Genomic DNA, 21,232 nt, shown 5'->3' on the forward strand with positions numbered 1-21,232 from the left:
CTTAACCCCTTCGTGACAAAGGCTGATTTTACTTTTTGTACCCTTCGTGACAATGGCCGTTTTAACATTTCTGCGCTGCTCGTGTTTAGCTGTAATTTTCTTCTTTCCCGTTTACTGAACCCACACACATTAGATATTGTTTTGGACAAGAAGGGCTTTCTTTAGATGACATTGTTTTGATTGTATCATATTATTTACAAAGCCATTTTTTCCAAATCTGGTAATTCTTCCCCCCCTGTGCCATTTCGGGTATCTTTGAAGCCGGCCAATGCAATTTACCCCATCAAGTCATATCTTTTTGAAAACTAGACAGCCCAGGGTATTCCAAATGCTAGTATTTTAACTCTTTCCATGCACCATATCTACCACCAGTCTTTGTCAAACGTTGTGGTAGTCATTTTTTTGCATTTGTTTTGTCACACACATTTTACTTCAGGTATGAATTAAAAAGTTCTCGTATATGTCACTATCACAAAACACCCCAATATGTGTTTACCAACATATCCTGAGTACAGCGATACGTCACATGAATGATTTTGCCTGGCTGTTTGGGGGCAAAAGGGCCACATTTGGGGCATGCGCATTTTCAATGTTGAACTTTGGCATTTGGGGATCCACTGCCCATGCCCTATTTGGTACATCTTTGAGCTGGGCCATTTCAGTATGCCCAACAAAACCATATATTTTCGAAAACTAGACACCATAGGGTATTTTAAATGCTGGTATTTTAACTCTTTCCATGCACACATTTTACCACCAGCATTTTTTCAAAGTTTGCAGTAGTATTTTTGTGTGTGTATTTTTCCCACACACACACCTACTTTATGTATGAATTTACAGCTCCTGGTATATGCCGCTGTCACACGACACCCTAATATGTCTTCAGCAACATCTCCTGAGTACAGTGATACCCCACATGCATGGGTTTGTCATTTTTGGGGGGAACTAAAAGGCCACATTTGGTATGTGTGCATTTTTCTAATTGGAAATTAGATGTGTGGCCATCCTTCCCCCCCGTGTTAATTGGGACATTGTTGAATCCGGCCAATTCAATTTACCCCATCAAATCATACATTTTTTAAAAGTAGACACCCCATGGGCATTTAATATGCCAGTATTTTAACTCTTTCCATGCGAGAATTGTTTTAAGCTAATGTGCTAATTTTAGGACTTGCTCACAAAAATATATTTTTTAATATATATATTTTAATTTTTTTTTGCCTTTTTTAAAACATTTTTAACATTTTTTTTCAACTTGAAGGTTCCCCTGACATCAGAGGGAAATAATTTTTACATTTTACTGGTTTTTTACAATTTTTTTCTAATTATTATTAATTTTATTTTATTTTTAATTTATTTTTTCTAATCACACTGTGATTAGAAAGCTGGGCTCCATTAACTTGCATGGTTGAATGCAGTACCTGTATTCAACCTGCAAGTGGAGCCAGAGTTCTCTAGAGGGTCTGGAGACCTTCTAGCGAACATTTTCATCTTTATTATTTTTTTTACTGGGCCGCCGCAGCCCAGGCAGCTGCGGCTGTGACCGCTCTCCGGAGCGGTCACAGTCCATCAAGAGGTAAGTGTTTGGTGTCGCTGGATGCCTCCTGATCGAGGCATTCCAGCGACACCATTTAAGTTTAGGAGGTGATCGTTGAACGCCTCCTAAACGCTTTTAAAACGGGCGTCCGCCGCCATACATTGTATGGCGGATGTTGACGCCCCGGGGAGGGGCCAGACATGGCCCCTGATTCCGAGCATGGCGTTGCTGAATGCCTCGAGGTCGAGGCATTACAGCAACGCCGTTTGGGTAAAAAAAAAAAAAAAAAAAACGATCACGGATCAATTTTTTTTACCCAGTTTAACAAATGACGGTCCTGGCACGTCATTTGTCGTTAACGACATGTTTTTCCGTGACGTGCCCGGACCGGCAATTGTCATCAAGGGGTTAAAATACAAAGAAGGAAATGTGTAAATATATCTGGGGAGCTGGAACTGGCTCATAAATAGAGGTCTAGTAAGCAACCTCGAACCACGCTGGCTGGAACTCCTCCTCTCACTTAGTACCGTATTGGCTCGGATATAGGCCGCACCCTAAAAGTTAGGTGCTTTTTTAAAGAAAAAAAATTCTTAGTAAAAAAAAAACACTTACATATGCTGCCACCCTGCCCCCGCGAAATATGCTGCTACTCTGCCCTCCCCAGATATGCTGCCACTCTGCCCCGCCGAGATATGTTGCCACTCTATCCCCCCCTGAGATATGCACTCTGCCCCCGAGATGTGCTGCCACTCTGCCCCCAAGAGGTCCCCCCCCCCCCTAGACTTACCGGTGCAGACTCCCCGAGGTCTTGCAGGGCCGGCGGGGGACAGCTATGCAGTACGCGTACTCAACTTCCGGTGATGGCGCTTCCGCCGTGGGAAGGCCCGGCAAGGAAGATTGTTGGCGTACATCGCGCAGACGTTCACCGGCTGCGGCGATGCAAGCGTTAACAACCTCCGCTGCCGGCACGTCTGCACAATGTGCTTTAACAAACTCCCTTGCCGGGACTCCCCCAGTGGGAATTCCCGGCAAGGGAGATTGTTAAAGCACATCGTGCAGACGTGCCGGCAGCGGAGGTTGTTTATGCTCGCATCGCCACTGCCAGTGAACGTCTGCGCGATGCGCTTAAACAATCTCCCATGCCCGCACTCCCCCCGTGGGAAGTGCTGGCAGGGGAGGCTGTCTGAGCACATCCGAGAGTAGGATACAGGTCCCCCTGCACCGCTGCGGGGGATCTGTATCCTAACCCCGCTGCCTACCCGGCGCCCGGGCGCTAGACCCCGAATATAGGCCGCACCCCCACTTTAAGTCTTTAAAGTGGGGGTGCGGCCTATATTCGGGGTCTAGCGCCCGGGCGCCGGGTAGGAAAAAAGTGCAGCCTATATTCGAGCCAATACTGTATTTAGTTCTTGGGAGTGCCCATGTCTTTCACATAGATCAAGAACACATATGGGGAATGTTATTGAAAGTTACCTTGAAGACGATAAAAAATTCACCTGTATTAACCACTATACTCTGTATGTAAAAACAAATGCCATTTTTCCCAGTAGTCTGTTTATATCTTATGTTACCAGCATAGTGCTGTGAATAAATGTATTAGCCCATTCATGATTGCTTGTATTTTTACATATTTGTCACACTTAAATGTTTATATATGTTAATATTAGTATTAGAATTAGACAAATATAACCTAAGTAAACACAGCATTCAGGTTTTAAATGACGATTCCATGTATAGAAGGAAAGGGTTATCCAACCCTACCAGGCCTAAACATCAATCAAATAGAACACATCTTGAAATGTAAAAGTAGGAAAAAGGTCACAAAAAAGCAGCACACGATGCCGCGATCTAAAGAAATTTAAGAACAGACAAGAAAAAGTCAAAAGACATCTTTCAGTCTGGAAAGTGTTACAAAGCCACCTCTAAGGGACCAGGCCTCCAGAGAACCTCCAAAAAAGTGATCCAGGAGGTCCTAGACTAACATGTAAAGAACTGCAGGTCTCACCTACCTCAGTTAAGGTCAGTGTTCACAATTCTACAATAAAAAGGACTGCGCAAAAAGAAAAAAAAAAAAGGCATCCATAGGAGAGTTGCAAGGCTAAAACAACTGCTGACCATCTGACCAAAAAGAACAGCAAGGCTTGTCTCAGATTTGCCAAAAAACAAACATTGATGACCTCTAAGACTTTTGGGATAATATTCTGTGGACTAATGAGTCAAAAGCGGAACTTTATGGAAGACATGGGTTCTCTAACATCTGACATGAAACTTGTGACGGGACAGAGCTCTCCAGGGGCCCCAGTGATGGAGGGTTCTGTCACAAAACTAACACAGCATTCCATAATAAGAACATGATACATCAAACATGGTGGTGGTGTGATGGTCTGGGGCTGCTTTGCTGCTTCAAGACCTGTGCAACCTTTCATAATTGAAGCCACCATGAATTCTGTTCTCTACCAGAAAATCCCGAAGAAGAATGTCTGGCCATTAGTTTGTGACCTAAAGCTCATGGCAGGAACAATATGAATGTTTAGGAGTGGCCTGGTTAAAATACCGACTTGAATCTAATTGAGGTACTGTGGCGTGACTTTTCATACTTGAAAACCCTTCAATGTGGCAAAATTCTACTAAGAAGAGTTTGACAAAATTCCTCCACAGCAATGTAAAAGTCTTCTTGCCAGTTATCACAAACATTTGACTGCAGTTGTTGGCAACCAGTTATTAAGTTTAGGGAGCAATTACCGTATTTTCCGGCGTATAAGACGACTGGGCGTATAAGACGACCCCCAACTTTTCCAGTTAAAATATAGAGTTTGGGCTATACTCGCCGTGTAAGACTACCCCTCTACCCAGTATACAGCCAGCCAATCACGGCAAGCAATGTACCTTACCAGTGATTGGCTGGTTGTTGTATACAAAGCCTGCTTGGATGGGTGGGTCAGCTCTCCCTAACATATGCCTGTCCACACACACACATGTATAGACATACACTGCCCTCACACAACCCTTCCTTTACACACATAATACACGTACACACCAGCTTACAAACACCGATATACACATACACTGCCCTTACACACACCTGTCCATACACATACACATACACTGCCCTTACACACACACATATCTACACATACTAACATACGCCTGTCCATACATACACATTTATACACTGCCCTAACCACACCCCTGCCTTTACACACACACACACGTATATATATCTACACATACTAACATACGCATTTATACACTGCCCTCACCACACCCCTGCCTTTACACACACACACACATATATATATCTACACATACTAACATACGCCTGTCCATACATACACATTTATACACTGCCCTCACCACACCCCTGCCTTTACACACACACACACATATACATGTGTATATATAATACCTACACTGCTCTTACACACACATACACTGACCTTACACGCACACATATATACACATACACTGCACTTACACCCCTTTCTCCGCATCTCTTACCTTTCTCATCTTCTATCTTCCATCCAGTTGTGGGAGTGTGAGGTCTGTCATTTCAGACCTCTGCTTCACTGCTCCCTCATCACTACGAGCCGACAATTGTTGCCAAGTGCCGGGATATGACGTCATCCCCGCGCTCTGCATCAATAGCCGGCGCATAGTGATTAGGGAGCACGGAAGCCGAGGTCTGAAGTGCCTCCCTAATGTTGGGCTAGTTAGAGGGAGGTCGTGATCTCCCCAACCAGCCCTGCTCATCGGGCGCCCGCTGATCAGGGCTAGTTGGGGAGATCACGATCTTGCACCTACCTCGGCGCGGCCCTGAAGACTGGCCCAGGGGAGGCGGCTTCTCCGCTCGCCCCTCCCCTAGAGATACGCTACAGTTTTAAGGGCTTCATGGGGAATCGTGATTCTCCGGCTCGGTAAGTTTTAGCACCCGGCGTATAAGACGACCTCCGACTTTTGAGAAGATTTTCATGGGTTAAAAAGTCGTCTTATACGCCGGAAAATACGGTACTTTCTCACATGGGTGATAAAAGTTTTGATTAACTCTTTACCTTTAACATTTCAAATAATGTAAAAGCTGAATTTTGTGTTTACGTACGTCTTTGCCTCATTAAATGTTTTAAATCTGACAAAATAAGCAAACATAGAAGAAACTGGAAAGAGGGCAAATCCTTTTTTACAGCACTGTCCCAACTTTGCCAGTACACATGCATACAATGATTGCAAGAATCTTTTATCTTATCTTCCCTCCTATCTTTGTCTGCATTTCCAGGGACATAACCTTGCATGAACTTCCGCCAAAATGGTTGTGCTTCCGATGACCAAAAGAGCCACCATTCTGCCCGAAAGATGAACTTTCAACAAAATCGCAGCACATTTGACGATGGCCTATGCCTTGATCCTCCAGGATCCGGGAAGAGAACATCAACGAAAGCACAGCCATTTTGGCGAAAGTTCACACCAGGTTATTGATAGAAGAACAAGAAGATGCAGAAGTGGTCGGCAGAAAGAGTCCCTGCCTACATCTAGAGAGCGTGGACCAGAATGAGAGTGTGAGTGAAAGGACTGGTCGTCTGTTTGTGAGGGGTCTGGTCTAATTTTCGTGGCTTCGTACAAATCGACAAATTTGCCAGAATTCTGTAAAATACTACTAAAAAGGTAAATATTTGTAAGACTAAAAACTTACTTGGTTTGTGAATATTGAGTCTGTTTCTCTTATGCATAATTAACTTTAGAATTTTAATACAGCTATAATACAGGCTTAATCTGTGCAATGAATGTTAAAACAAAAGAAAATACCCAGCAATTTACAAGCGTGAAAAATTCAGTCATGCTAACTGTTGTTTTTAAATAAAGAGACACTTCATGCGGGATATTCTCATAAAGAGCTGCATGCCATTTTTCTTTGGTGCTGCAAAACCTATAGTTTGGACAACAGCAAAATGTATGGCCATGGCAAAAGCCAGAGGCATTTGGAGATTTTATCAGGAAAGGGTAAACACTATAGGATGAGTAAAACCATGAGTGAAATAATTTTACTGTTACATTTAAATAGATATTCAAACTCCTAATTTGGTTTACTGTCCAGCTGGTTAAAAGCAACCTGAAGCAGGGATACATAAAAAATAAACTAAACTTATTGGCGTGCCATGTGAAAGCGTGCATGGGTGCCAGAAGTGTCAGCATGCCATGCCAAAGGTGGAGGACAAAAGTGAGGAGCTCCAATAACAAGGTTCTACTCACACGGCGCATTTCTGTTAGGCTTGCCATTTCATTTCCTACTGGGTTCATGTAACCCGAGATGGTCTGGAGAGGAGGAGAAAACCCAGGCAGAGGAGCCACAGACTGAACATAATGTAACACAGCAAAAGTCAAAAGTTACTATGGTGTTTTGTTGGACTACATCTCCCATAGCCCAGTTGCAGTATGAGAAATAGTAGTGCATTAGATCCATTGAACTTCAAACACAGGTTTCAGTGACAAATTCATGAGCAAGCTTCTATATGTGCCTCAATATTTCCCCCAATCTAGTACCACTAATAATAGACCGTTCCAATAGGGTCGACATTTTTTACTTTAGAAATATATTTATAACCACTAATTTGAAAATCAGAAGTAATCATACATCATCTGGCTTGGACCACCTCCCCTAATATGTCATCTTCTGATGAGTTACCCAAGCTCATAAAACAAGGAGGACTGGAAAAGCATTTAGGGGATACAAGGACCTGTTTTGCTAGGTGGTCTTCGGTATAGTTCAATTTAGAATGTTTCATTTAACTGTTTCTGGAAATTTCTTTTAAAAGATCAAGGAAAATCATCTACTGAACTGAAGCAATGGTGTTGAATTTCATCCTTGAATGGCCACATTCTAGACAGCACACTATCTTTAAATGAAACCATTAACAATGTGCAATGAGTGGAGCGATAATTCTTAAAGTCTGCTGTTTTTGCACCCCTGATAGAATGTAGGGGGGATACCTTTTCTCACACTAAATCAACACAGTCCTTGAAAAGATTTAATTAACCAAGCTATTTAACAAACGTGTGCTTCGGTCTTACATGCTGTACTATATTCATTAAATTTTCAGTTAAGTATAATATATATATCTCCATATATATATACCTGTAGGGGTGGGTTCCTTTCTGATGGGGGTACCATGTCAGGTGACAAGACCTGTGGGGGATCAATCCCTTTGCTGACCTTCTGTTGTATGAGATACATTGCCAATGCAAATTGATCTTTGCTAAGTTTTCCAATCTGCCTTGTGTCAGCGAGAGCCCTACAAAAGATTCATTTAGTTAGACAGATCTCCTCTGCATTGTCACCTCCCAGGCATGGGGGCCGTTTTATTATATTCAGAATATGTTCACATATCAGTAATCCACACAACATGTCAGTAATCCACACAATACCAGTTAAAGCGCTAAAATATGGGACCAAACTATAATGTCAAAAGTGGCCTAATCCTTGGCAAGGTGCCCAATTTGGAGCAGTCACTGAGGAAACCAATGAAACAATCCTGCTGGTTACTCTACTTTAGGAATTAATTTCAGAATTGATCCAGGTTTACAACTGTACATATAGACTTACTTTAAATACATACTTTGTTTACCTTTAAACTGTATGCATTTTCCAATACACAGTGCACACAATAAAAAGTGTTTGCAAGAGGTGTAAAAAAAATAATAAATTAAGATTGAATGTGATATTAATAAGGCTATTGTAAGATTACCATTGTCATCCTGAAACATTTAAAAAAAAAAAAGTGAAACAGTTCGTTAACATTACATGACATATGCAATGCAACGGTACAAGTAAGTAATGCGTCAGAAAAACAAAAAGTATTTGTTTAATGGTTAGATTGGAGGATCATGGTTTCACTCTAACATACTGGCTTGCTAATAGAACACCAGGATAGATTTGTGGTTGCACTGTTCTCTCTTACCATATGTGCGCAAGTATACTTTGAGGCAATCCAGACTGCATAAAGATGTCTTTTACTTCCAGCCCACTCACATATCCATCCATGTCCAGGTCCGTCTGCAGAAAGATGTCATCATAGCGCATCTTCTCGCTCAGGGGAACCACCCAATTTACTGTAGGCTTTAATAAAAAAAAAAAAAACAATTGCATTTGACACTGTTGGGTTCAGTGGTTTCTCGTTCAGTCTTTTACAATGTTTTGTGATATCTGCAAGCCATCTTGTAAACTGCCCACGTAAAATCCCATTTTTCTTTTCTCAAGGCACAATAAATACCTGTGTTGGTTTGGAGGAGTGCTTTGGAGACAAGCTGCCGGCACTATTTAAACTACTCATGCTGCCATGAGACGGGGTAGAACGTAAACTGTCCTTAGGTGGAGGACTGGCAGGAAGTACAGGGACGGCTCCTGGAAACGTTGGAGTCTTCTTCCTCTTACTTGGCGGGATCAGAGACTGAGGTAATACGGATGGCACAGGCTCCTTTTCAAGAGCTCTATATACAAGATGCATGGCCTGTAATGTACACAGACATCATGTCAGTTAATAAACCTCACACTGGGCAACAGTGAGCCAACACACAAGCACACGTAACGTGGCACATTCTGGTTTAGACCAAATGTGCCTAAGACTGCAGGTTGGTGGCAAAAGGGCAGATCGCAAATTCAGTAAAGATAATCACTTTATTGGCTAACTGAAGTATAATGGATTGCAAGTTTTAAGACTATCTAGGTCTCTCCTTCAGGCATATTATACATTTGAAGCAGAAATTGATCGTACATTTATACATTAACATACAGTCACAGCAAAATACAAAGATTGTGAATTGAGATTACATTGGCACAGTGATGTCAAAAGGAAATGCTAATTTATGTCTTGCTTATTTATTATTTATCTTGCTAATTTATGTCTCTTCTGGTGTTGTAGACTGTAGATTGATTGTGCGGATAGTGTGACAAATTTATCTCAAAATTTACACCCTTAAATAAGCCTAAATCATGATAAAGAATGTCACACTATCCACAAAAATCAATTTTGTACACAGAAATACAGAAATATAGCATGTGGCACTTTACAACACCAAAAGTGACTTCTTAGGCCAAATGCTGCAATTCACACTAACGACATTTTACACAAATGTAATATCAATTCACAATCTCTATATCTTGTCGTGGCCATCTCTATGTTACTGTATAAAGCAAATCTGTGAGCAAATTCTGCTTCAAAAGTATAATACGCCTGAAGAAGAGAAAGCTTGCACTCCAATAAAGGTTTCATATTTTATGACACACAGACATGCACAAAATTCCTAAAAGTCATATGCTGCTCATTGCACACTTCCTGCAACAACGTCAATCGGCTGCTTGGTTTTAAAGAGACTTGTGGATTGTTAATTTTAGAACATTCTTCAATGCAGTGTGGAAACATCATTGGCATTTATAAAAAAAAAATAAAAAAAAATTGAACTTACCACTGCAAACTCATCCCTGTCCAAATGTCCATCCTTGTCTATGTCACTCAGCTCCCACACCTAGGTTTAAAGGACCATTTTTAATACACCAAAATCCTCAAACTATTGATTGTTACTGTTAAAAGGATAGTAAGTCTGGTGTACACTACACAATAATGGAGTGTCTTCTATACTATATAAAACAGCACAACTTTTTTCAGATGCTCTCAGTCTCCAGCAGTTATTTGACTCATAAAGTTCAGGCATGTTGAAATAATGAATGGGATGCCTTTTCCAGTAATAACACATACATCAGAACATTTAACTATTTAATTCTAGTCCCAATAACAAAGTTAGTAAATACATCCAAAAGGCAAGTTATGTTTATACAATTCTTGTTTAGTGGGAGGTGTCATGTATTCTTAATTAGATTCCGTTTAAAGTATTAGTGGCAGATCCATACCAATACTGCTTACAGACAACCACAGCATTTGGGGCTAAGATTGCATCACAGGAAATAAGTATCTTACACTGCAGGGGTGTAGAAGTTGGATTCTGTATCAGTTAGAAATTATGAGTAATATCAAGCAAGTGCTGACCATTTGTGATTTCCAAAGAATACAGACAAAGCACACTTACCCTTCCCAGGATGTCCAGAGGTAGCTTAGAGTTAATAAGCACTGGTTTCACCTTGTCTCCAGAAAGTAAGCCATTGACTGGCAATAAACTGTCAAAAATACCATCAAATATTGATTTCTCTTCTGTCTGGATAAAATAAATATGATTCTAGTTAACTTAGAATAATGATATTTGAAGCATATAATAAAATGTAGTCTTAGCTTAAATCAGGAATGCCACACACAAGAAGCTTTTTACAGGCTAGAAATAAGTTTAGAAATGAAAGGTCAAAGTAGTAACATTTTGAAAATGCAAAAAGTTATTTTAAAATGAACACTCTTCAAAAGTATTTTTTAAGTTTACAGTAAAAGGATTTCGCTAATAAGCCATAATGTACACCTAAATTTGAAGATGACAGGAAAATTGTTAGGATTACTATACATATCACAAATGTCCTGATTTTAGGACAATTACTAAATAACATCTACATAGAATAGAAAAATGTTACTAAAATATATATATATATATATATATATATATATATATATATATAAATTATTTATAGTATTTATTTTTAGGCTTTCCTGCAGTTCCTTATGCTTTTGCCACTGCAGAGATTTTACAAAGTATTTTAAACATATTGATTTATGACATATTTTGATTTTAAAATAGTCCTCAGCTGCTTACTGCATATATTTTGCACGTATTTTTTTTAAATAAAACTCTTACCCGAACTGACCAATGTCCATCGGCAGGTGGAGGAGTAATTAAAAGCGGACTGCTGGTGTCATGCTAAAACGTAATACAATGTAGGCATTTTAGGAACAGGAAATACAGAACATTGATTGAATAACAAATAGCAAAACAGCAGTTATAAGGTGAGAAATTAATGCAACAATGATATTGACTCAAATAATAATCAAATAATTCCCCAATAGAGGTAGAAAAAGCAAATTAAAATATGATTCAAAAAAACGAAGTGTAAACGTATTCGAACACCAATGCAAAAATCACCAATGCAAAAATCACCAATGCATGTAGGTATTACGCTTTACTGAGTGTTGCAATCTCGCATTACTACACAGTGCACACCTCAGCCCTATTTTCCATGGCTGGATACTCCATGACAAGCAAGTTTATCTATCTTCTTAAGTGTATCTACAAAAGCTATGTCTTTAAGGGCTGGAGATTATATTTTAAACATGACCTATTAGACGCAGTTCTAGATAAAGTGATTAAAGTGCCAGTGCAGAAACAAGGGTGGCTTCATACAAACAATGAGGATGGACAAAAAAAAAAATGCATTTGACACCACAAAAAAAAAAAAAAAAAAAAAGGGAGATGCCATTTCATATAAGACACTTACAAACTTAGGAGGCGGCACAGGGACGTTTAAACTGGCCAAGTTCACTTCATGCCCACTCTGTGCACAGGCAACTAGCCTAAGAGCTACATAAAACCCCTGGGAAAAGAACATAAGGTGAATTAAAAATGTTATCAAGGAAAGGCAAGCACAAGGCTGTTCACTGATAACTATCCCTGAATGTTGTGTTCTATATACCTGCTTATCCAAATAGCCTTTCCCTTCTGGATCAGCAAGGTCCCAAATCTGTTGAAAAACAAACACACTATAGCGGAACACAACTCCAAAAATAAAGCAATACGCCACAAGTAAAAGTTTACATAATAAGCTGCTCTCTAAACATGTTGTTTAATCGAGTATGTTCAAATAAAAGATTTAAACAAAGAATTGCTCTGATTTACTTATTCCTCAAATAACGTATTACGGTAAAATGCCAGCCGGTGGGGAGGATATGTGTTATGTGGAAATATTACTTCTACAGCGTTATGCTACTATTTGCACTATTTCCAGAAAGCTGTCACTATATAGACTTTTTTGACTTGTTAGTACCGTATTTGCTCGATTATAAGACGACCCTGATTATAAGACGACCCCCCCCAATCTGAATATTAATTTATGGGGGGGGGGGGGAAGCCTGTATATAAGACGACCCTATAGGAAAAAAGTTTTACCAGTAAATGTTAATTCATGTAAACTATGTGAACAATTTTTTTTAATAAAAGCTATGATTGAGAAAAATATTTTGTTTTTATTTCCTTTTTTTTCAACCTGCCTCCCCAGTTATGCACATCTGTCCCCTGGCTTGCCACTCTGCCCCAGAAATGCATTTTAACCCTCTAAATGCCACTGTGCCCCATGATATGCCTTTTAACCCTCTAAATGCCACTGTGCCCCATGATATGCCTTTTGATCCCCTATGTGCCACTCTGCCTCCAGAATTGCCTTATACCCCTATACGCCACTCTGGCATTTAGGGGGTTAAAAGGCATATTATGGGGCAAAGTGGCATATAGGGAGGTATAAGGCATTTCAGGAGGCAGAGTGGCGTATAGAGGGTTAAAAGGCATTTCTGGAGGCAGAGTGGCATTAAGGGGGTGAAAAGGCATTTCACAGAGCACTCTGCCTCCAGAAATGCTTTATGCCCCCCATTTAACACTCCCTCCCCCTCCCTCCTCCAAACTTACTGGAGCTTCTGAGTCCCCGGTGCGTGGTCCATGCAGTGTGTGTGAAATGCCTTTTCACCCCCTTAATGCCACTCTGCCTCCAGAAATGCCTTTTAACCCTCTATACGCCACTCTGCCTCCTGAAATGCCTTATACCTCCCTATATGCCACTCTGCCCCATAATATGCCTTTTAACCCCCTAAATGCCAGAGTGGCATATAGGGGTATAAGGCATTTCTGGAGGCAGAGTGGCACATAGTGGGTTAAAAGGCATATAATGGGGCACAGTGGCATATAGAGGGTTAAAAGGCATATCATGGGCCACAGTGCCATATTGGAGTGGCAAGCCTGGGGGCAGATGTGCGTAACTGGGGGGCAGGTTGGAAAATACAAGGAAATAAAACCAAAAAAATCATAGCTTTTATTAAAAAATGTAATAGTTTACATGAATTAACATTTACTGGTAAAACTTTTTTCCCTATAGGGTTGACTTATATTCAGGCTTTTTCTTTTTTCCTAAATTAATATTCAGATTTTGGGGGGTCGTCTTATAATCAGGGTCGTCTTATAATCAAATACGGTAATCTTAAGGAAGAATAATAAAAAAAAAAATGATATGCACATGTATAAAGAAAATTCTAGGTCAAGATATTACCGTATTTGCTCGATTATAAGACGAGGTTTTTTTCAGAGCAAATGCTCTGAAAAATACCCCTCGTCTTCTAATCGGGGTCGTCTTCTAATCAGACCTCAAATAGAGTCTGATTAGGAGACTAAGATCCAGATCCCCCGCACCGCTGCAGGGGACCTGGATCCTCCTGTCTCACCCCCCACACACACACACTTACCGGTGCTTCCTGCTGTATTGCCGGGGCAGCGGGTTGACGTCTACGCGATCCGCGTAGACAACGTCCGCTGCAGCCGGAAGGAGGTGTGGCTAGCAGCGGGGGTTGTCTGCGTCCGTCGCGCAAACCTTCCCCGACTGTCAGAGATCAGAGTTCCCCGCACCGGTGCGGGGAACTCTGATCTCTGACAGCCGGGGAAAGTATACGCGACGGACGCAGACAACCCCCGCTGCCAACTCCACCTCCTTCCGGCTGCAGCAGAAGGCGACGTCAACCCGCTGCCCCGGCTGGAAGCACCGGTAAGAGAGGGCTGGGAGGGGAGGGGAGGGGAGGGGAGAGTGTGTGTGTGTGTGTGTGTTAGTTAAATGGGGGTATAGGGTGTGTGTGTGTGTGTGTTAAATGGGGGCATAGGGCATTTCTGGAGTGGCGTTAAGGGGGCATTTAATAGAGCACTCTGCCTCCTGAAATGCCTTATACACCTATATGCCACTCTGCCCCATAATATGCATTTTAACCCCCTAAATGCCAGAGTGGCATATAGGGGTATAAGGCATTTCTGGAGGCAGAGTGCTCTATACAATGCCTTTTAACTCCCTTAATGCCACTCTGCCTCCTGAAATGCCTTATACCTCCCTATATGCCACTCTGCCCCATAATATGCATTTTAACCCCCTAAATGCCAGAATGGGATATAGGGGTATAAGGCATTTCTGGAGGCAGAGTGGCATATAGGGGTATAAGGCATTTCTGGAGGCAGAGTGGCACATAGGGGGTCAAAAGGCATACCATGGGGCACAGTGGCATATAGAGGGTTAAAAGGCATATCATGGGCCACAGTGCCATATTGGAGTGGCAAGCCTGGGGGCAGATGTGCGTAACTGGGGGACAGGTTGGAAAATACAAGAAATAAAAACAAAAAAAATATTTTTCTCAATCATAGCTTTTATTAAAAAAAATAGTTTACATGAATTAACATTTACTGGTAAAACTTTTTTCCTTTAGGGTCGTCTTATATTCAGGCTTTTTCTTTTTTTCCTAAGTTAATATTCAGATTTTGGGGGGTCGTCTTATAATCAGGGTCGTCTTATAATCGAGCAAATACGGTAAGTGGTACTGTAATGCAGGCTGCTATGTCTAGCACTTTCCTCCATTGTTCTTTATACCTTTTAGAAAATCTGACCAACTGCTTCCTCAGATTTTAAGTAAAAGAGCAAAAAATGAAACTCAAAGTTGCATATTAAATTGAGGAGGATTGCCTTATTTGATAAAAAAAAAATGAAAGACATTGTCTCTTCATGATGTACAACATTTATGAGGTTTTAATACGAATTGCATGGTTTTATACAAAATATAAAAAATGTGAAGCACAAGTAGTGAGTTTTTTTTAGTTGCTTGGTACTAGAGGACTGCATTGGGGGCACGGGCGGTCAGACACTGTACCTGTGGGTCCCGGTAATCCCGCAAGGCTGCCTTCGAGTTGCTCCCTCACAGAGTCTCTTCTCTTGCTCCACCCAGGAACACAGCAGAGTCACGTGATTTTACGTCACTTCCTGTGACTCCGCTGTGTTCCTTGGCGGAACAAGAGAAGAGACGCTGTGAGGGAGCAGCGCGAAGGCAGCCTTGCAGTTCAGGTAGGCGGGATTCGACACACATGTGGCGGGAGCGGGCGGGATTGGACACGCATGTTGCAGGAGCAGGCGGGAGTGGAACACACACGTTGCGGGAGTGGAACACACACGTTGCGGGAGTGGAACACACACGTTGCGGGAGTGGAACACACACGTTGCGGGAGTGGAACACACACGTTGCGGGAGTGGAACACACACGTTGCGGGAGTGGAACACACACGTTGCGGGAGTGGAACACACACGTTGGGAGCGGGCGGGAGCAGGATTAAAAAAGTAGTCCTGTGCAGGTCTCTACTTGGCACCTTTCCTACAAGAGTTTGTAAAGCTTTGTTTTAGGCATAGGCATGACAAATCATTACAGGTCCCATGTGACCTCTTGTCCACCCCTTTAATGCCGTTAGGTGCGGGTATCACCTGCAGGTAGTGGCATGGAAAATAAAAGGATCATGCATGATGAATCAGTCTCCGCATAGAGACATCACTCCTGCAGTTAAGTGGTGCAAGCAGGAGGGGGGGGCTGGTTGGGGGAAGAGATGGCACGGCAGTCTGGGAATACTGACAAGCTGTTTGAGGGCAAAGGATGGCATAGGAAAACTATTTGGGGGCAAAAGATGGCACAGGCAGACTATTTGGGGGCAAAAGATGGCACAGGCAAGCTGGGGGCCCTGGGGCAATTTTCAGGTATGATCTAAAGAAGAGTATTTAAAGTTGTCCCAGGTTCAGTGGTATTATCAACTCCAGTGAGTTTCTCAAATGAGGCTGTCAGGCCTTACCTGTCAGAGCCCGGACTATAATCACCAGAAACATAATTTATCATATACATAAATTCCCACACATTTGTGTATAAATCATATTACCATTACCACAAACTCTTGGTCTAAACACAGCTCTGAATACATTTCTTTTGTGTTTCATAAAGGGAGAGGGTTAACAGTTTATAAGAAAAATATATACCTTCCCGAGAATATTATCTGAAAGAGAAGACTTTTTGAGGAAGAGAGCAGCTTCTGCTGGTCCTACTCTTCCAGTATGGGAAGGATCGACCTGCAAGGTAAGTATAATATACCATCAATTAAGACTATGGCTGGTTGCGTCTGTCTTCAGCCCTTTGTTCATACCAAAAAAATATGTGCACTTGTTTATGGTGAACAAAAAAATACAAAAAAACCAAAACACAGGTTTAGTACTACACATTAAAAAATGCTGCAAACTTGTAATTCTGAATGTGGTAGTGACTTTTTTTCTTAGCTTTGCTATAGCTAGATTTAGGTAAAAAAAAACATGTTTACAGACCACAACAATCAAGCCAGACCTCTGTTTCATTGCTCCTCGCAAAGCATGACAGCTATTGATGCTCCGCACTGAAGCCGCGCACACCGCAATGGAACGCTGAAGCAGAGCTCCCATCAAAGGAATTTAAAAAAGGCATGGGGGAAAAGGGGAAGAGATTGTGATAAAGAGGGGAGAAATTAAGGAAATGGAGAGATAGTGGCAGCAGCACATGGGTTCGATCCAAGAAGCCACCAAACACCTTGTACCTCTCTTTGTTTAATCTAAATATATTTTCATTAATCTTACCTGCTTGTAATATGCTTCATATAATGGATTGCCACTTGAAAGCTGGAGAAAAAAAAAAAAAAGAGAGAAAAGTGAAACCTATGAATATGTTTGGAAATTTATTCTTTTGGTTTTCTTTTGGGGTTTTTCTCCCATGCCAGAGATGTGTTCAGCAGAACACATCTTTACACATGTTTACTTACCACCAGTCAGTTCAAAGTGAATGCTCTTCCTATTTAAAGCAGCCAATTAGTGGTGCAAGTAGTCAGGAGGCTGTGAGCTGCAGCTTCTCCCAAAGTTTTTTCCAGGTTTAACTTTTTTCTCTTGGGAGACAAGGCCCATTTTAAAAGGTAGTTAAATTTACATACAAACAGTTTTAAGCTTTAACTATGGAAACCTATACAATATTTAATTCGGAACAAGTTACGCTATTCATATATATGTAGTTTAGGGCAACCCATCAATAGGAGCACTTTCCACATACACGTAACATTTGCTGAGCCAATGCACACGGAAAACAGCTGGGGGTTGGAAGATGTGACAAATTCTGTCGCATCTGGAAGGACACCACGTAACGCAGACCACAGTCTCAGTACACAATATATTGTAGGGCAAGCACATAAAGTAAAGGGTAAAATTGAGTAATTGTTTATAGAATATACATATGCCTGAAAGCATGGCAACATCATCATTCCAGGGCATGGTCATGCATGGTAGCATTAGCCAGTTGCGCGTCAGAAACATGATTACAGATCCCTTACAGAGAGCACAAGAATCTTTCTTATGACAGATCACCTTTTAATGATGTCATGACATTGCAGAGGTCTCTTTAAATGAATTACATTTCCTTAATTCATTTTTATTTATTTTTTTGAAGAGGAAGCTCGTACTCAATGTAGAGGATGTAATATGACATCCCTGTAATAAAGGATACATTTTTAAACACCCAGGTATCCCTATGAAGGATCACACCAACAAGAGAGCTTCTACTGTAAGAAAGGTTAGGCCAGGGCTCGCCTAGGTGTTTGTCAGCCTGTTATATCCACAAAAAAATTGCCCCCGCGTCACTATGCGGGGCGCTGCTGCTGTCTGCCCAGGAGTCCGTGCAGACAGCACAGCCACTCCGAACCCGCCCCCAAGCCTGTGATCACTCCCACGGAGTGATCCTGTAGGCTGAAAACGCGGTTGCAAGAAAACCAGCAATCGCGTTTTCAGCTGCCATAGGCAGCTTCAAGGAAGGGGGTTGAGTGTTGATTGGGTCCCCACACAAATGTGGGGGACCTGACCCAACACCCCCCAGCGGCCTGATCGCTCCCTGAGAGCGTCAGTGCAGCGTTAACCCCTTCAATGCCGCGGCATTTTAGGGGTTAATTCCCGTTTTGTAAGGGGCTCTGCTGCTGGTGGTCTGCCTGCCCCCACAACACAAGCCCTTTGATGACTCCTGTAGGCAAGGAAGCTTACAGCAGTCATCAGAGACTCCCCCCCCCCCCCCCCCCCGCAATGGCTGGTCTATAGACAAGCAATTGCGTCCCAGCTGCCAGAGGCAGCTTCAGGGACAGGGGGAGAGGGTTCTTTGGTCTCCACATGAGTGTGGAGACCAGCCCCAACCCTCCCCTGCCGCCCGATTGCTCCATGAGAGCGTTAACCCCTTCAATGCCACAATTGTGTATGACACATTCGTGGCATTGCAGAGGTTAACATTTGTCCCCACAAGCTTGTGGGGACTAAATACCAGTCAATGCTGTGCTCAAATGGAACATCAGCATTGAAACAGTAAAAAAAAAATATAATAATAATAATAATAATAAAAAAAAACAGCACTGACCTGAAAGTCCAGGGTGCTTCCAGGTCAAATGCTGTGATTTTAGTAAGTGGGCTGATGATGATCAGATCACTCCTGACCAACGGTTAGTTTAAAAAAAAAAATCCTGGCTCCTAACTTTTTTTAGCTGGCGCCTAGATTCACAACAAATTTGTCAAGCCCTGGGTTAGGCTATTTCAAAGTTCCATCAATAAGGTTACTTGAACATTAACTCTATAATTTAACTATGTGTTATGTCAATTCAGCTTTTCGTGCAGGTGAACCTCACCAGGACCAGTTACTTGATAGATTAATCTCATCTCTACTCACAGCTTATTGAATAAACACCAATGTCAATCTGTGATTTTGTCAGAGGCATATCTTGGTTGGGAGCCGTTCGAGACCAGACCAAGGGCAGAGCCCCAGCCTCCCTGTACCACTTATCCCACACGCTGTCAACCATGCTAAGCTCTGGGTTATAGACATATGTTGGTTCACTGTATGGGTAGTGTGGTAGTAGCACGATGGTGAGCCTGATCACCTAGTGCATCACAAACAGTGGCATCGCTACAGGGGGGAATTATCCCCCCCAGGTTATTCCTTGCCCCCCCCTGTTGCCCCCCCGCCGAATTTCTAACTGCCAACTGCCTACCGGGAAGCTGGGAGATTTCCCGGTGGACCGCCTGATCTGGGGACCGGTGGATGCCTACAGTACTACATACTGAAACAACACACACAGATAATGGAAGCAAACCATGCAACAAAGCCAGATGCAAACTTTGCCAACACATCTGTACCAGCAACACAGCCACCCACAACAACAAGACATACAATATTAAATAAAGGATCATACTCATGCACTTCACAAAATGTTGTATACATGATTCAATGCACCAAATGTACTATAGGGTGTTACATCGGTGAAACCTGCCAGCAACTCAATAAAAGGATGAATCTGCACAGATACTCCATCAACCATCATGATGAAGAAAACGTTTGCACTCCAGTTGGGCACCACTTCACCCAAAAAGGTCACTCCATACATGACCTTAAAATCAAAACACTGAGAGGTCATTTCAAAAACACCCAGGAAAGAAAGACATTTGAAGCCAAAATGATACATTTTTATGATTGTAAAGACAGAGGACTTAATGTGGATTTGAGCTTCTTAGCACACTATCAAAACTTCCTATAACCTGTGTTTTTTTTTTTTCTCTTCTTCTCTCTCTCCTACACGCTTACCCCTGCTCCCCCCCTAGCCTTATCTGTGCAGTATATGCCACTATTTACTATTTACGACCCTCTTCTCTACCGTGTTGTTTTAACCCTGTATCAGAACATGTACTGGTCAGTTTTAAACTGTGTTTTTCACTTGCTTGGTCAGAAATGCTTTTGACTTGATAAAGGGAGGACTCAGGAAAGCTTGTCTATTATTTTAAATACTGTTAGTCCAATAAAAAAGGTATTACAAGATTCTGCAACATTCTGTTTTTTTGCATTCTTATACACTGGACTAATACGGCTACCGCAAACTACAGTACGGTATTAATAAGATTGTTGCTCTGTGGGACTCTAATCAATGTGGAGTGGACATATATTAAATCTAAATAACATACTAAAGGGGGCTGGCTGGGGGGGCATAAGGGCGCAAGGCAGTGGGGGTAACAGTAAACAAGAGAGGGCTGGGTGGGGCATCATATATAAAGGAATACTAAAGGGCTTCCTGGCTAGCTAGGGGCATAAACACAATTGTGTGGGGGCACAACTACACAATGGAGGCAACATACAAGTGTGTGGGAGAATTAAAACATAATGAGGGGTTGGGAGGGGCATCACATAAATCAAAACATAATTGGGGCATAAACAATGTGGGGCTGGCTGGATGGCACAAATACAAGGGGGTGTGACAGTGTGGGCATCAATAAACAAGTAGGGGCTGGCTGGTGACATCACATAATCAATACTAAAGGGTGGCTGGCAGGGACATCAATACACAAGTGGGCAACTGGGGCTATCACATAAATCAATACTAAAGGGAGGGGCAGGCCGGGGGCATAAATACATATAGCACTGGCTGGAGGCCTTTGGCCTTTATACAAGGGTGTGGGGGCACCACATTAATCAATACTAAAGGGGCAAAAACACAGAAGTGGAGATCAATGAAAAAGCAGTGCGTAAAATCCATTCTGTTGTAGGTGTCTGTGTGGTAGAGCCTGTCCTGGTGTGTGTGTTTGGGTGTTGGTGTGACAGAGCCTGTCCGGTTGTGTGTGTGTATGTGTCAGTGTGGCAC

The 21,232-nt window shown here is 42.0% G+C and overlaps 1 protein-coding gene across 1 annotated transcript in view; it reads right to left on the reverse strand.

Annotated features, from left to right (window-relative positions):
• Positions 1-21,232, reverse strand: part of LOC149289489 (epidermal growth factor receptor substrate 15-like 1) — a 92,644-nt gene that overhangs the window by 53,328 nt on the left and 18,084 nt on the right. The window contains exons 2-12 of the mRNA XM_089490542.1: positions 17,163-17,204; positions 16,539-16,628; positions 12,147-12,194; positions 11,952-12,047; positions 11,315-11,377; positions 10,607-10,732; positions 9,989-10,048; positions 8,797-9,033; positions 8,485-8,642; positions 7,662-7,818; positions 6,779-6,841 (exon numbers count right to left, since the gene is read on the reverse strand). Of these exons, the coding sequence (XP_089346668.1) occupies positions 6,779-6,841; positions 7,662-7,818; positions 8,485-8,642; positions 8,797-9,033; positions 9,989-10,048; positions 10,607-10,732; positions 11,315-11,377; positions 11,952-12,047; positions 12,147-12,194; positions 16,539-16,628; positions 17,163-17,204 (1,140 nt within the window). The remainder of the gene's footprint in view (positions 1-6,778; positions 6,842-7,661; positions 7,819-8,484; positions 8,643-8,796; positions 9,034-9,988; positions 10,049-10,606; positions 10,733-11,314; positions 11,378-11,951; positions 12,048-12,146; positions 12,195-16,538; positions 16,629-17,162; positions 17,205-21,232) is intronic.

Source organism: Sceloporus occidentalis, unplaced genomic scaffold (assembly GCF_023333645.1).
Source record: "Sceloporus occidentalis isolate IW3139 unplaced genomic scaffold, rSceOcc1.0.p SCAF_45, whole genome shotgun sequence".
Classification (NCBI taxonomy): domain Eukaryota; kingdom Metazoa; phylum Chordata; class Lepidosauria; order Squamata; family Phrynosomatidae; genus Sceloporus; species Sceloporus occidentalis.